At 34.0% G+C, this 16,620-nt stretch overlaps 1 protein-coding gene across 1 annotated transcript; it reads right to left on the bottom strand.

Moving 5' to 3' along the window:
• Positions 1-184: 184 nt before the first annotated feature.
• On the bottom strand, positions 185-14,718 carry LOC125672323 (inactive rhomboid protein 1-like). Its single transcript, XM_048908556.2, has 15 exons — positions 14,608-14,718; positions 13,478-13,576; positions 9,969-10,299; positions 9,677-9,781; positions 8,179-8,297; positions 7,413-7,646; positions 6,930-7,041; positions 6,545-6,619; positions 4,688-4,849; positions 4,139-4,230; positions 3,636-3,702; positions 3,364-3,546; positions 2,120-2,220; positions 1,228-1,381; positions 185-997 (listed from the first exon to the last, which is right to left on the bottom strand). Exons 2-15 carry the CDS (start codon positions 13,567-13,569, stop codon positions 554-556), a joined length of 2,271 nt encoding a protein of 756 aa, XP_048764513.2. The 5' UTR covers positions 13,570-13,576; positions 14,608-14,718; the 3' UTR covers positions 185-553.
• Between the last annotated feature and the right edge of the window lie 1,902 nt (positions 14,719-16,620).

The following is a 16,620-nucleotide window of genomic DNA, read 5'->3' as shown; positions in this document are numbered from 1 at the left end:
TTGTAACATCTTATGTTCTAGTCCGAGATGATTTTTCTCTCATTCCATTATTTCATGTTAATGTTCTTTAATATTATACACACACACACATAATTTATCTAAGATGAAATTTTCTCCATGAGAAAACAGCATATGGTTGAGAACCTTACTCTGAGTATCAAAGGAAAGACAACTGAACAAATCATCCTTTTAAAATTTATCTATTAAAGTAAATTAAAATATCTCAAAACAGAAAAATATACATATATGTATACTAAAAACAAAAATTTCCCAGTGTGGTTTAAATCTCATATATCAATATTATGCATGCTATCCAAGTTTTCTTTGTACATATATTTATATTTAAACCCGAGTACACCTTCTGCAGCATAAAGAGCAATATCATAAAATAAAACAACTTCCTAATAAAGTATTAAAGAAAATCTATTGTGTAGAAAATCTATTGCAAAAACACAATTGTTATGCCATCCCACTGACGATTGGATTTCTCCAGGAATGTGCTACTCTTAAATACTTGGTTGATATCACAAATAAAAATAATTTTTAAAAAATGTTAGAGAAAGGAGCTGTACGTGGATTCTCTATTATTGCTCACCTCCATATTTTTACAAAAATCATCTGTGAGTGGAATACAGTTAAAATACTGACATCCAGGACAGTCATATAGGGGTAAAACATAGAACAACACCACAAGTATGATGAACAAGAAAATGGACCCTCCCAAAGACAAAATAATCCCAATGATTTTTCGCCTTCTGTCAAATTCACCGAAGGACACATATGGCAACAGAGAAAATGCCAGTAGAAATCCAAACAGGAAGCCGCACACATGGGCCCAGTTATCAATCCATGGCAACAAGCCAAGGATGAATAAGAAGACGATGAAGCCTCCGATTTTCAGGACAGCTAAACAAGGTCTTTTTAACATCTGTATACTCTGTAGGACCTCCACTAACAAGCAGGACAGGATACCAAACTGACATCCAGCTGGCCCCACCTAAAACGTAAGGTGAATTTCAAAGAATAATTCAAATTAGAGTAAATTTATGTTTTTGTATAATGGAAACCATTTAACAACAAAGATTAAAGATATTTAGAAAATTAAAAAAATATATATATCAGCAACTCTTGAAAGGTTATCCATCAACATTCAGTTGCATGAAATGAAACTCAGTCATGCCATATTGAGTCATTGACATACATGAAGTTTCAATATGGTTGATTTACCTCTACATGGTAAGGCAGGAAAATGGAGCTGGCTAAATTTCCTGCTACTCCACTGCCCAGGTAAATAATGGCCAATCTGATGCACCCAGTCAGCTTTTCAATGTCCCGCATCACCAAGAACTGGAAACCTATAGTGATCACTAGGTGGAACAGCCTGAAACAGAGTTATTATTTTACAGCACAGTTGAAACTGATAATACTCTCTTTCAGAGTTCAATATTGTCACCAAACTATAGCTTCTTGTTGCTTAAGACAATTATACATTTCCTTATAGTATTTGTTACTAATCTTCTAATTGACTACATAAGCCATGTTTGAAAACAACAAAACCAAATTATGATTTAAAAATCTACAGTGTTATATGATTAAACATATATGTTATTTTACATCCTCCACCCCTCTTAGATCCACTATAACTTTTAGGAAAATAATTGGATCCTCCTGTCCCGACAATATGCACATCTACAAATGGCAATGGAGCATTGAACAAAGTTTCAAGTTTATCCAATAAGCCATATAGGAGATGCGTTCACAAGATTTTGTGACAGACAGACGGACGGAAAGTACAAAAACAATATGTCTCCCCCTGAAAGAAGGGAGACATAATAAATACAAAGAAAAAGGCATAAAATAATACCAAAACTGGCTTTTTTTAAAAAAAAATAACTGCATACATAAATACCAAATTACAGATTAAATGCAAGTTTAAAAAGATATGTTTTAAGTTTAAATTGTTTTAAGTTTAATCTAACATTCCAAATTCACAATTCAGATTTGGTTTCATTGTACACTGTAATTGGTCATACACAAAAGTACACTAAATCGAATAAAATACACAAGACATTTTCTTTCATTTTTCCTCCATGAAAGTGATTTTCATGAACACACTCACCCTCCATGTAAAAATAGGGATGTCCACAAGCGATAAAACTGATCTGGATTATTTACATCAGAAAAATCCATCATTCCACAAATCTGCCCTAAGCAATTAACCTACAAAATTATAAAATCAATTTTTATGATGTGTTGACAGAACTATCATAGAAGCATACACACATTCAGTGTCGTTTCCAAAATACAGTTGAATTTTGGTATCTCGAACATCAATATCTAAACAAAATACCATGGATATATCTCAACTACATTTTCTTTATACATTTTAACCTAAATATCTCATACCCTCATATATCTTAAAGTTTTTTCTTGGCCCCATTGAGTTTGAGATACAGACCATGAAGCGTACTACTACACCAATGGGACAATGAGCGAAAGCTGAACAGTTTAAATGGAATGATTCTCAGTGAGAATGGAATGCTTCTTATCGAGAACAGAAAGCTTTGAGATGGTAATTAAATTCATTTTCATTTCCCCACATTTTCATCAAAATATGTCAAATCATATTAGTCTAATAGGTATACTACTACTTAAAATAGATCTTATAATTTGACATTTTGTTTGTTTCAAATTCCCCTGTTGACAAATTTTTAAAAAAAACAAACACTGTACGAACTTCTTTCATCAACAGTAACATTATCATTATTTCATTTTTTTTTTATTTCCAAATGAAAAATCTATTTTCACATATTTTCTTCCGTAAGCTGATTTGAGTTCACAATCGTTGGTAAAAGTTAATTTCCCTTTCATCCCAAAATAAAATATGCTCTGTCATGTCGTGGTAAATTGGTAATATGTCTGTAAATCTTTATGGAATTGACCTATGGAAAGTCCAGCCTTGTGCAACTCTAAAATATTTTGTTGAATTAAGAGCAATAATTAGTCTTCTTCCACTTCTACCAAGTGCCATATTGCCCTATGATGACAGACTGATTGCACAAGTTCCAAATGACCATGCGGGAATGAACAGTTTTGGATGAGAGCGGAATGCTTTGATCTGGGAATGAAACACTGAACAGTTTGATGTGGGAACAGAACGGTTCTTATCAAGAACAGTCCAATTGGTGTAGTAGTACGCTTCAGGATCTGTACTCATAACGAGGTTTGACTGAATCTCATTACAACTTACATATTTTGAAAACATCTAATATGTCCAAAAGCTTTTTCTGAAGAACACCACAATGACTGACCAATCCTGGGAATTTGTATTTTAGACCTTTGCAATAAAAATATATGATATACCTGTGAGCAAAGATATTTGTCCTCATGGTAATATCCCTTTATAAAATTACAGTGTTCCCTCGTTGTAATCATACACTCTCCTTGGATACCATGGCAACATGGTCGACCTGTGATGTCACAACTCATGTGTCTGTCAGTTTTGGATGATACATTGGACACAGGCTTTCCAGTGTCCTCACAGTACTGTAACACAAACATACTAATGTACTGTCAATTACATGTGAGCTTTTTATACTAGATTTTGATGGGAATACACTGATGGCAACACTTACAGGCCACTTGGTGATGTCTGCTTTATCCCATTCAAAAGGGGCAACAGAGGCTGGTTTATTGCAGTATCTACAAACAAACAGATATATCATAACTGAATAAAGCAAATCAGTAAGAGAGTTCAGGCCACTTATCTGTAAATATTGCTACCATCCAATGAAGAATTAATTTTCATATTTTAACAAAAAAGAATTGTGTACTGTAAATTACAGTATGCATATAATTAGTAAGCTTTCTTTACATATCTTTTTTTCCAAATCAGTCTTTAATTTCAAAATACATTCATATTTCTTTTACATATTTGATGGGCACATGCACTTAATGACAGTGGTACATTAAATATATTACAGACCAGTTTACACTTGAAAAATATTAACTATCAACCATACTTGAGGTCCAGTTTACAATTAAAGCATATTAATAATACTTCAGGGGAGGGGGGGGGGGAGGGAGGGGGTGTTCCAGTTGACAGCCAAAGTACAAAAAAAAGGTACATTAAACATACTTGGGGTCCTGTCCACACACTGAGCCTGCAGTGAAGCCATTGTTTGAAGCAGCACTAGAAGCATTGTACTTGTGAAATGTTGACAAAACCGTCTGAAAATAGAGTCACAAATAAAAGTTTTCAACTCTAGCAACACTAGAAATAAGACAGTCCAAATCTCTAGATACTTTTAAAGCCAAACTGAAGACACATTTGTTTAGATATTTTTAATGTACATGTTTTTAGTTTAGTAGATGTAGAGTGTGTTTGCATGTATTGATTTATTGTTTATTCTTTTAAAGCTTTTTTATATTATACATGTACAACACCATTGAATACTCTGTGTAAAATTAGGCGTTACATCAAATAAAAACAATTTCAGTTTATATAACACTAAACATATCATCTATATAACATCTAAAGGGAGACAATCACCCAGCTCGTCAACAAAAATTGGATTATCTCAAGATTATGATATATTTGATCAATGTGACCATCATAAGAAAAAGCACAATAGTTCTGGTTTTAAATTTGATGGAAATAAGCATTAATTAATGACGGATGACTTACACTACATTTAGTTTTAACAGACTGTACACATCCCGAGCCATCATCTCTGATACAGCAAGCTGAAGCCTTCTCCTCAGCACGGTCCTTGTTGATCCCACCCCAGATGTTGTCATCTCGCCTCATGCACGGAGAATACTTTGCTCCAAGATGTATCAAGTCCGCCTGTGGAAAAGCAACGTCTTTAAAAATTGTTGCATGCACTTACAAGTTATGTTGTGTGCACTGGAGATAATTCATCTCAATTTACTCAAACAATTGCATGGATGTTGCATACATACTAAAGTGAAACTGGTTTATTTTGAAAATGCTTCGTACGTGTACCAGAAAATAATCTTTGGTTTCCACAACATTCTGAGTAGAAAGTGATGAATAATAAATGAAGGAGGAATAATACACTGGTGTCCCTGTATGGCCAAATTCCAATGTCAAGGTCATAAGGTCAAATTTTGGCATGAAAAGAAAGGTATATGCATGTAAAATATGAATAAAGTGCACCGCCACGGCACATGATACGCCCGTCACATATTGTTAACAGTATAGATTGTACCCATTAAAACATTTTTTTTTATATCACCTTAATTAAATGTCACAGTGACCTTAAAGTAGGATGCGACACACCTTCTACCTAAGATGCATTAGTTGACCAATTTTGGTGATTCTAGGTCTAATAGTTTTCAAGTTATGAGCCGGACAAGTTTTTGCCATATATGGCCATATCTTCTTAATGAAAAGTCACAGTGACCTGGTTTTAATGTGCGACACACCTTCTATCCAAGATGTATCTACAGACAAAGTTTGATGATTCTAGGCCTTGTAGTATTTAAGTTACGGGTCGGACACGAAAAAGCTAACAGACGGACAAGTTTTTGCCATATATGGCCATATCTTCTTAATGAAAAGTCACAGTGACCTGGTTTTAATGTGCGACACACCTTCTATCCAAGATGTATCTACAGACAAAGTTTGATGATTCTAGGCCTTGTAGTATTTAAGTTACGGGTCGGACACGAAAAAGCTAACAGACGGACAAGTTTTTGCCATATATGGCCATATCTTCTTAATGAAAAGTCACAGTGACCTGGTTTTAATGTGCGACACACCTTCTACCCAAGATGTATCTACAGACAAAGTTTGATGATTCTAGGCCTTGTAGTATTTAAGTTACGGGTCGGACACGAAAAAGCTAACAGACGGACAAGTTTTTGCCATATATGGCCATATCTTCTTAATGAAAAGTCACAGTGACCTGGTTTTAATGTGCGACACACCTTCTACCCAAGATGTATCTACAGACAAAGTTTGATGATTCTAGGCCTTGTAGTATTTAAGTTACGGGTCGGACACGAAAAAGCTAACAGACGGACGGACATGAAGGCCATACCATAATACGTCCCGTCCTAAGACGGGCGTATAAAAACCTATCACAATCCATTCAATAGGTTAAAGTTTTTATGGACACACAGACAGACAGACCAAAAACTATACGCCTTCAAATCTCTGATTAAAGGGACATAAAATTTTAAAGCCCTTGTGAGACTCAAATACACACAATCTGTGGATTGCTAGCTTAACATGTAGACCACAGAGCTAACCAGACAAGTGGAGGACATTAAAAGGATGTTGATTTTATTTTTGCATCAGCAGCATATTCTGTCTGAAAGATGTGTAATGATGTGTTCTTCTTCCTTAAGAGTTTGTTGTGAAATAAACATTATGAATTGCACAACATCTGGATTCAAAAAGTTTAACTGGATATGTAAAGGAAAAAGATTCATGATTCCAGGTTCTGTATGAAGATAAGAGAGTTACATGTACATTATCCTTTTTGGTCCTATCCACAAAGTCTCCTTCTCTTACCTGTTTGGGTCCTATCCACAGATTATCTTTCTCAATGTATCTCACTGTTTCAAATGCTAAGTTGGGTTTAAGAACCTGTAAATAATCACAAACAAGACTACACAGGGTATCTATCTCATACACTTTACAAACATCATACTCTTTCCATACATGTAATTCTCAGTTATATTTCACTTTAATCTAAAGAGATGCCTGTATGCCTCTATTCAATACTACAACTTTATACAATGACTGATCCTTGGCTTCAACTTTATACAATAACCAGTCCTATGTGTACACAGGACTTGGATTTTTGTGTACATGAGTGTGTGGCTTGGACTATGTGTACACGAGTGTGTGATTTGGACTACTTGTACACGAGTGTGTGACTTGGTGTTAGACTTACGATGTCCTTGTACTCTGTCTCAGACACCCCAATAGGAGCAATGCCATACACAGCCACAGACACAATGAAGATTAAGGTCTGGACAAAGGTGACCCAGTAAGTGAAGTAGGGCCTGAAATCAGAGATTATGCAGTACATCATTGTCTATACTTAAAATCACAATACACAGATGTTCTATCACTAAGTTATCAGTGATGTTAAGTTAAAACAATGCTGAGTTCATACAGTATACACTATGTAATTAACAACCTTAAAAATTCAATTGTTTATTTTGTGTAGATAAAGATTTGGCAATTCCATGGGTCTACTGAATACACAAAACTATTTTTCGATATAATCATAGAAAATATTTGCCTTTTAGGAACAAGTAAAATTGGTTAAAAAAGTTTATTAAATCTGTTGCATTTTGACCCTACCAATTTCGCAAAGAAGCTTAACAAAACTTCCTATGTTTAAAGTAACGTGGATATAAACATTTTATACCTGTGGTCATCAATGCTGTCAATCTGGGTCTTCACATATGAATTCATTCTTTCACTCCTGTAACTTCTATTGAAAAGACGACCCACGAACCCCATTCCCACCTCTCTTTTGTCATTGGCTGTGATAGAGTTCACAACCTCTGGCTCTATTCTACTTAATCCGAACTCCCCATCCTCATACCCTGACAGTTTGGCCTTTGGAGCAGTCCGACTTTTGCCCCATCCTGGTCGTGGTCTAAAATATATATACAACAAATAAATATGTAGTTTTGAAATTATATCTTGTACTATATCTATGAAATTAAAAAAAATCACCAACACATCATGAGAAAGCATGATAAATTTATTATTATAAATCTCTCATGCATTCTCATGATGTGTTGGTGATCTGTTTTAATTCTTTATACTTTGGATACAGACCATATTGAATACCCCAGCAATCTAAACCTCAAGGTGTTGCTCTCCAGTTTTGACTATGTTTATATCTATGAAAATGCACTTTCAATTTAAATTAGCATGTTCCAAGGAACATGCTTCTCACTTAAGCTTAACTTATTGTATAAATGTGACTTCATCACAGAAGATGTCATATAGACAGACAGATGCTGAACAAAGTCATATTTCTGCTATACTTTGCAGGCAATACATAGTTCTCATCTTGTTATCTTTTACGTTTTCTTCCAAATCTCTTTTACAAAACAAAGAAATAATAATAAAGCTTAGGAAAGTGCCAGTTAAATAACAGAGTTTTATTTCTGTGTACATACAGTTCATATTCTCCTTCTTCTCCAATGCTGGTCATTTTATTGAACTGTTTCTCAGGTGGAGCAATTGGCTCATCATAGAACACATCATCCACCAAACTGAAGGCATCTTCATGTTGTTGCTATTCAATATTAATTTTGAATCTAAATTTATATGAAATCAGAACTTCTTTCAATTAAGATAATCAGTTGTGTAATACTTACTCTGACAAATACATGCAAAGGGCCAATTGACCACATCGCTCACCTGAGCCACCTTGGCCCTGACATTTAAGGTCACAAGGTCAAACACCAATGTATACCAAGGTCTTGCCATAAAGAATCTTTATACAAAATATGAAAGCCCTGCCTCAAATAGTTCAAGGGATATCAAAAAGGTCGTTTTTTAAAAAATAGGTCAAACTCCAAGGTCAAAAGATCAAACACCATTGTGTCACAAGGCCCATAAAAAAATCTATATACAAAATATGAAAGCCCTACCTAAAATAGTTCTGGATATACTTTTAATGTTAGATTTTCTTAAAAGCAGGTCAAATTCTGAGATCAAAGTCACAAGGTCAAAGGACATGATATGAAATGAAAGGTCTTGCCATAAGAAATTCATATATAAGATATCAAAGGTCTACCTTAAATAGTTCAGGTTATATTGAATAGATCATATTTTCAAAAGTAGGTCAAACTTCCAGGTCAAGGTCACAAGATCACCCAACATTAGATCAAATGAAAGGTCTTGCCATAAAGAATGTATATACAAAATCTGAAAGCCCTAGCTTAAGTAGTTCAAGATTTATTTTAAAAGATTTTCGCTATACATGTACATGTATGCATCAGCATATAAAACATTTTCTGACTCAGAAGTTCTGGAGAAGAAGATTTTTAAAGATTTTCCTTATATATTTGTATGTAAATTTTTATCCCCTATTTTGCCCCACCATACCCCTGAGGGCCATGATTTTAACCAACTTTACTCTGCACTATGTAAAGATTTCATGTAAATTTCTACTTTTCTGACCCAGTGGTTCTTGAGAAGATTTTTAAAGATGTTCCCTATATATTTGCATGTAAAACTTCGATCCCCTATTGTGACCCCACCCTACCCCCATGGGCCATGATTTGAAGAAACTTAAATCTGCACTATGTCAGGAAGCTTTCATGCAAATTTCAATTTTTCTGGCCCAGTGGTTCTTAAAATGAGTCTTAAATGACCCCACCCTATTTTTGCCTTTTCAAGATTATCTCCCCCTTTGAGTGGGACCTGGCCTTTCACTTGATCAAACTTGAAAGCCCTTCACCCAAGGATGCTAGTACCAAGTTTGGTTTCTATTGGCCCAGCCGTTTTGGAAAAGAAGTAAAAAATGTGAAAAGTTTATGGATGGACGCCATACAAAAAGTGATCAGAAAAGCTCACTTGAGATTTCGGCTCAGGTGAGCTAAAAAGAGCCTGCAATTGCATTTTTTAAAATTCTATAATACTTCATAATCAACTCATTAAACTTCTTACATGATAGTTAAGGCTAGCTGAGAGATCATCTGGGAAATCTCCAGTGTAACTGCCTGGTCCAAAACTTTTCTGCTGGGGCTTCTTCCTAAGCTTTTTCCTCATTCCCTGCAAAATATAAACTTAATCAGTAAATCAACAGGAACTTGAAATTGAAAAATAAAATAAAAATTCATTTTCTGGATTTTTCTGTTAACTACTTGTAATTTTGCTAGAAAGTACACATTTCATCTTTTTAACTTCAAATGCATTAAAATCTAAAATACCAAAATATTTTCATATGTATCAAACTTACAGTAACAGTCATGATGCCTTTGACTGTCATCTTCGCTACAGATTCCTTTCTGAGTCTCTTCGAAGGTTTGCTAACTCTGGCGTAAGTACTAGTACTAGATAGTGGAGTTGTTCTCCTTGATCCAGGCATCCTGTAAGGATCATGGATGTACTTGATGTTGGAGGCATCCAGATCATCTTTCAGTCCTAAGTCTCTCTTCTCCAGCTCTTCTGGTTTGATTTGTTTCTTGTAATAGTGAAGCCTCCTGTTCCTCCACCTCTCTTGGTGGAGCTTCGACTTTTCTTCATCATCTTCAATACCAAAGAAACTGGCTACACTGCTGCGGATCTTGCTATGAAAAAGTAATATGTTTGTGATAATTCAAAACAGAATCACAGAAAAAATGTATACCACAGAATAAGCACATTTAACGTATTAATTTTGGACACAGGTAAATTGCAACCCCTCCCCCCCAAAAAACACTTAAAGAACATTTACAATGCATCTTTCATTCCCATGATTCTCCAATATCCTAACTGGGTTTTTTTCTAAAATAATGTGAAAAAAAGGAAGTCCGATTTTGCAGAGAACAAGGCAAAATTCTGAAGCATGCAAGATCATTAAATTTTCTTGACTACTTATAGAAAATTGAGGACAGACACATTTTCCATGCCTCTACAAATAGTGAGTGCATGGTTGTCTGATGTTCACTGGGGCTATCTTCAAGTACCTGTGTGAATTATTAAAAATCTACCATGTGTCATTTTCATGCTCTAGGATTGTACAAATGTGATTAAGTTTGAACAGGATCAGTGAGATTGAGATTCAAATCCAAGAGATTTAGGTCAGATCAGGAATTTTTTTAACATTCCATTTGAAGCACATCCATATCAGTTGTCTCTGTTTTCTTGTGTTTAAAAAGCATTAAATGTATTGCTTCAAAAATTTTGAACACTCCTACATTATTGATAATTACACAAAACAAGAATTCTGCAAGACAATGCATCCCCTCACAATGTAGACAACCAGTAAATATAAGTAGAGCGTCTAAAAGCTATTTGTATTAAGTCCCCTTGTGAAATTGATCTTTGAACCAAAAAAACCAATAGGGTTCTTCCTCTCTTGATAACAAAGTTATTTGTGAAGTATCAAAACAATCAAGCAAAAATTGTGACCTCTGGAGTGTCTACAATATTACAAAATGTACTTCTTGAATAGTCATTTTCCACTAACAAAAATCCTTGATACTGTAGATTAGCAGAAATATGTGTTGGGGTTTTAATTTTGTGGATAGAATTTTTTAACAAAATCTTTTTCAGGTATGATGTCAACCTTGCATTAACTGCAATATAGCACAGTTGTAATTCCTTGGTTGTATTTGTGGGCATATTGTTTGTATGCATTTTGTTCTTAAGTAGTAGTTTAATAGTCCTTACACTGATGAGCCTTGAAAACATCTAAGTTAGCAGGATTGCTGGCCTTATTTCTGCCCATGCAGCTGATTTCTTTCCTTAATTTGACAACATACAGAATCAAAACAGTATTTGGGTACTCAACATGTTCAAGGTGAGTAGAATTCATGTATCATTTTATTATTTGACCATTTTCGATGCAACAACTAAATGAAAACTTAACATATTTATGAATCTTTTCTAGAAAAAAATAAAAGTATTGCAACACTTCTCTGAAATGTCAGGACTAAAAGTAAATTTTTCAAAAACCAATACAATATGGATTGGATAAAAAAGATATAGTCAGGATACCCTTTCTAAAGACTTTCATGTGAATTGGGGGACTTGTAAGTTTACTCTACTTGGAATTAATTTTGATGTAGAGTTACAGAACATGTCTAAACTAAATTATCAGCCAAAGTTAAGCAGAATAAAATCAATATCATATCAATGGGAGAAAAGACATTTGACACCAATAGGAAAAATTATTGTTATCAAAACTCTGGTCTTGCCTCTATTAAATCATATTTTCATGGCAATTCCAAATCCCGATGACAGCTATTGTAAAGTTCAGCATTTCTTAAGAGAATTTGAAGTTTGTTTTGAACATAAAACCAATCTTCAAATATCAATAACAAAAAATAATTTTACTTTTGGATTTTTGAATGAAAAGAAAACTATACAAAATAATCTTGTTCTTTGGCTGAAATATTATATCTACACTATGAGATGTAAAGGGAAGACACTGAATGTAAATGCTGCGATATTGCTAGTAAATACATTTTATGAAACTCCGAAACATATTGCAAATAAAAATGGTGAAAAAGATTAATTTGACACCTGCTGGAACCGCTGGAATCAATTATTTCATTGAGTGTTTTTCCCCCCAATATATATGGACCTTTAATATATTAGACAATGACTGTATGCATCCCTCTCTCTTCTTTTCTTCTCCCCCCCCCCTCTCTCTCTCATTCTCAGAAAAGAATATATACATATACCTTTGGTAGCTTGTTATAAACATTCTGTACAAGTTTCTTTGCGAATGTATGTATATATATATATATATATATATATATATATATATATATATATATATACTGTATGTATGTTTAAAAAAAAAAACATATAAAAAAAAAAAACATATCTATGAACAATGGGCGCAGGTAATAAAAAACAATGACACAAATATTCCGGAATTTTTACATTCTGCACTTGTCTTTAAAAATCAAAATGACCAGGAATACAGAAAATAAATAATCATATATGAAATTGACAAAAACAATTTATTTTGTGACCTTGAAAACCACAAAAGTAGGTCCCCATAATAATTTAAAAATTGTTTTTAGAGATTAAACCACTAAATTTAATCCCAATGAATATTTCTGCTTCTACAATATTATCTTCTGCTTTCTTAAAGACCCAAATTCATTAGGCTAGTCTTCTGAATGATCCATGAGTTCATATGTATGAATTTATTATTCAGTACTTCATCAATGTATAGTCCTACATGACCACTCTAACTATCAAAATCCATGTAAAAAAAAAAAAAGTCAAAATTGTTCACTTAATATTCTTAGGTTATACAGTTTACATAACACTTCACACAAAAAAAAATCCTGATTTTTTAAAAATACAACAGATTATATATAGATCCTATCACTATCATACCAATGATAATAACTCTACAGATTGTACTTATTTACACACATTTATCATTTATCATCTAAAAATCCCAAGTGAATATAAAATTCTGGAATTAGAGCATTGCAGAAGGCCTTTACTAATTTTTGCTAATGAATTCAACTGTTGTTCTTATACAAACTCTCTGCATAACTTCTTATTGAGAACTAAAATCTAAGCGTAGCAAGAAGAATTGGAAAAGTCCTAAATACATGTATGAAGTCATGTGGAAACATTTTCTTAATTCAACTGATCCTAAAGATATTATTATAACACATTGCAATGATCACAATTTAGTCTAACTTCGAGCATCAATAACAAACACACTTGTGTCTTATGATGACTGCTATTTACAAAATCCATATTTATTTTTCTGTTAACATTACACCCTGCTACCTTGCCACACTTTTTCTTTCTTTCGAATCCCCGCCAGGCGTACTCGCTGTTGTCATTTTTGACGCCTGCCTGTCTATGGCCCGGTGGCTCATTTTTAGCCTGTAAATTCAGAATATGAGTGACAATTAGCAGCAGTTGGATATACCAAGAAATTTACATGAAAGACTATATTTTATCACATGACAATGATGACATATTGTTTTCGATGACATTAAATTTTATTTTCTTGTTTGTTTAATGTTCTATCAAATAATTTTTCACTTATATTGAAACATCACCTGTCGAGCTGTAGCTGAAGTGCCTTAGATTTAGACTTATGCTTGATGCTCGGGGGATGTAGCAATGAGGGTTCTTTATTGAGTCAAATGTGACAATGCCTGCAGTGACATAGGAGTCAGGACCTCGGATTTTATGGTTTCATCCAAAACAAACCCCTGTTTCTCACTTCTAAATGCTTAGGAGTTGTTGATTGGTCAGTCACAACCTATTGCTATGTCTTAGGTTTTACACAGCAAAGTATTTTTTAAAGGGTCTGTAGGGGGCCAAAATAAGGCCCCATTCCCAATGCTAAAGAGCAGGTATGTTTCCCAATTTTAGCTTTTAAATTCCCAAACAATGAAAACAAATCAAAGCTGGGTAGCCTTTATGTTAAAAAATCTTCTTCACAGGCCCACATATAACTTTTGCTTCAAAATTGTTAAGTAAACCTTTTTTTTTTTTTTTGGCCTCTGGTTACTTGAATGAGGCCAGCTTTGACCAAATTGAAAGTCAGAAGGAGTCCAATCATACTTTAATAATCTGGGTTTGGTTTTCTCCCCAGACCCTTGAAATCAAGACTTTAAAAAAAGCCCGACAGCCATGGTACAAGAGGGACTCCAGCCCATGACCTCATCGTCACGGAGTGAAAATTGGAATGACTTTCTTCTACCTTGTATCTTTATAACTGAACTGCATTTCTGCATGCATTAACTTTGCAATTTAGTGTCCTCATCAATTGTATTTGCTCTGACTTGAATTTACACAAACAAACGTGACAAAGCTGTTCGTATCTCAGATCAGCCTTTTCTATTCTGCATTCTGTTGCCAGATTATGTGTTCTCAATGTAACAATGAGATTAAGATGTGTTTACCTAAATATTTTTGTTTATTCTCTCTATCTAAGGATCTTTCTTGCTTCTTCTCAGGCTTCTGTTTATTTTTCGAGTCAATGGCGACAAACCGGAAAGAGCACTTGCAGTATCTTATGCACATCGAGCCCGAAGTAATTTCTAAGGTATTATAAGAAGTAAAAATAACTCACCATAGGAATTTTTAAATTTTTTTTTTACTGCTTGATTTATTTCATCTAAAATTTAACGTTGAAGTCTATGGGAAGAGCATGTTTTGATAAAAATATTTTTAAAAGAAATGATATTTTCATACAAATCTCCTGGTAGAAAGTTACATAAACTTTCTCTTTATGAAAATATGAAATGAAATTAATCATTTACCACACACATGTATAGAAAATTTTAGATTTTTTATTAAAATTTTCTTAACAAAGGGCAGATAACTTTTTTAAAAGTCTTAATAACAAGTTAAAGCCGTAATAACGATATAAAAACTAGTAATAACGAGATAAAAAGTCGTAATACCGAGATAAAAAGTCGTAATAACGAGATAAAAAGTCGTAATAACGAAATAAAAGGTCGCAAACGGGTTTCTGTCTATATGAGATGACATTATCAGTCTATGAGAATCAGTGGAGGAATTGTGAAGGCTGAATTTTAACAACCGTGAAGTCACTTTAGAAGAACCACAATTGATATGCATACCAAACCTGGATTCATTTATTAGACTATCAACCCGTGGATTCTTTCCATTCTCTTAATTACATATTTTGATATTCTCCCCTATATATATTCAGATCAGACCGGGATTGGATTTAACCCGATCTCCGTCAATCTTGAGTCAGGTGTTTGGCACACTGATCTAATTCGTCTGACTGCCACATCCCTCCTCCTTCTGTCTTCACCACTCGCTACTCGTAACGCACCCTCTGGTGAGAGAATGTGATGTCTTCAATTTGAAGACATCAACCCAAAATTTTCCCCGACATTTTCACCTGTCAGTTACAGAGGCTGGTCTACAGCACCAATGTAACAGGAAGGGAGAAAATGCAATCCACAAGACCAGGAACCGAGTCAGGTTCTCGACCAACTGAGCTTAATCTGACAAAGGCAGTCAAACCTATCTGAACACCACGCATGCAGTGGAGGATCCAAGACTTTGGGGGGGGGGGGGCACATGTGAAAAACAAGTATTATTCAAAATACTCAACCACCTTCGGTGCCAATGTATGCTGGTAATGCCTTGTAAATTTTTGGCGAAAATCCCCCCCCCCCCCTTCCCCCAACATCTATTATTTCTAAGTTCACTAATAGTTCAATTTGGTCCTAAATTTGAAATTATCTAAAAGTACATAAAAAAGCAAAGTCATTTTGTATTTTATTTTTTAAAAGTTTTGATATACCAAATGAATAAATAATAATGGATCCTCAATCACTATATATGATGCCACAAAGATGTTGATTTCCCATCATTTTCTATCAGTAGGCAGGCGTTATTTATTTTTCAAAATATTTGGTTTCAGACTGCTGTTGCCATGCATGAACCGCAATCATTATTGATATGGTAAATCAAATCTGATGTTGCAAATACGTAAAAAAAATATGATGAAAATCCGCCTCAGAAGTTGCAGGCAATTTTTTAGGACATTGTCAAAACTCGTCAATTTCGTACACTATAAATAAACATTGGGAAGAATTTTCAATTTTGTGTCTGATCATTTACTCAATCTCATTTTATTCTATAAATTCTTGAATGAACGGTGTCAGGGAGCATTTTGTGCCCTCTAGAATTGTATAACTCTTATATAAAGCTTGGGAATATCATCTTCATTCAAAACAAAATTCTTGATGTCACTATTTAGTAATGACACCACAGGAAAGCTGTAATATCATATTTGCTTCAATATTATATTTCACGCCGGCATTTTGGTTGGGAAACAGAGCTGAAGCATAATATGACACCGATATAATGTGTAACATGATAATATCATTATGAAATACCAATATGGTGTCTGATCATGCCTATTCTATTAT

Source organism: Ostrea edulis, chromosome 4 (genome assembly GCF_947568905.1).
Source record: "Ostrea edulis chromosome 4, xbOstEdul1.1, whole genome shotgun sequence".
Taxonomy (NCBI): Eukaryota; Metazoa; Mollusca; class Bivalvia; order Ostreida; family Ostreidae; genus Ostrea; species Ostrea edulis.
Note: the sequence above shows the minus strand (reverse complement) of the source record. Positions and strands in the feature narration are given on the sequence as shown.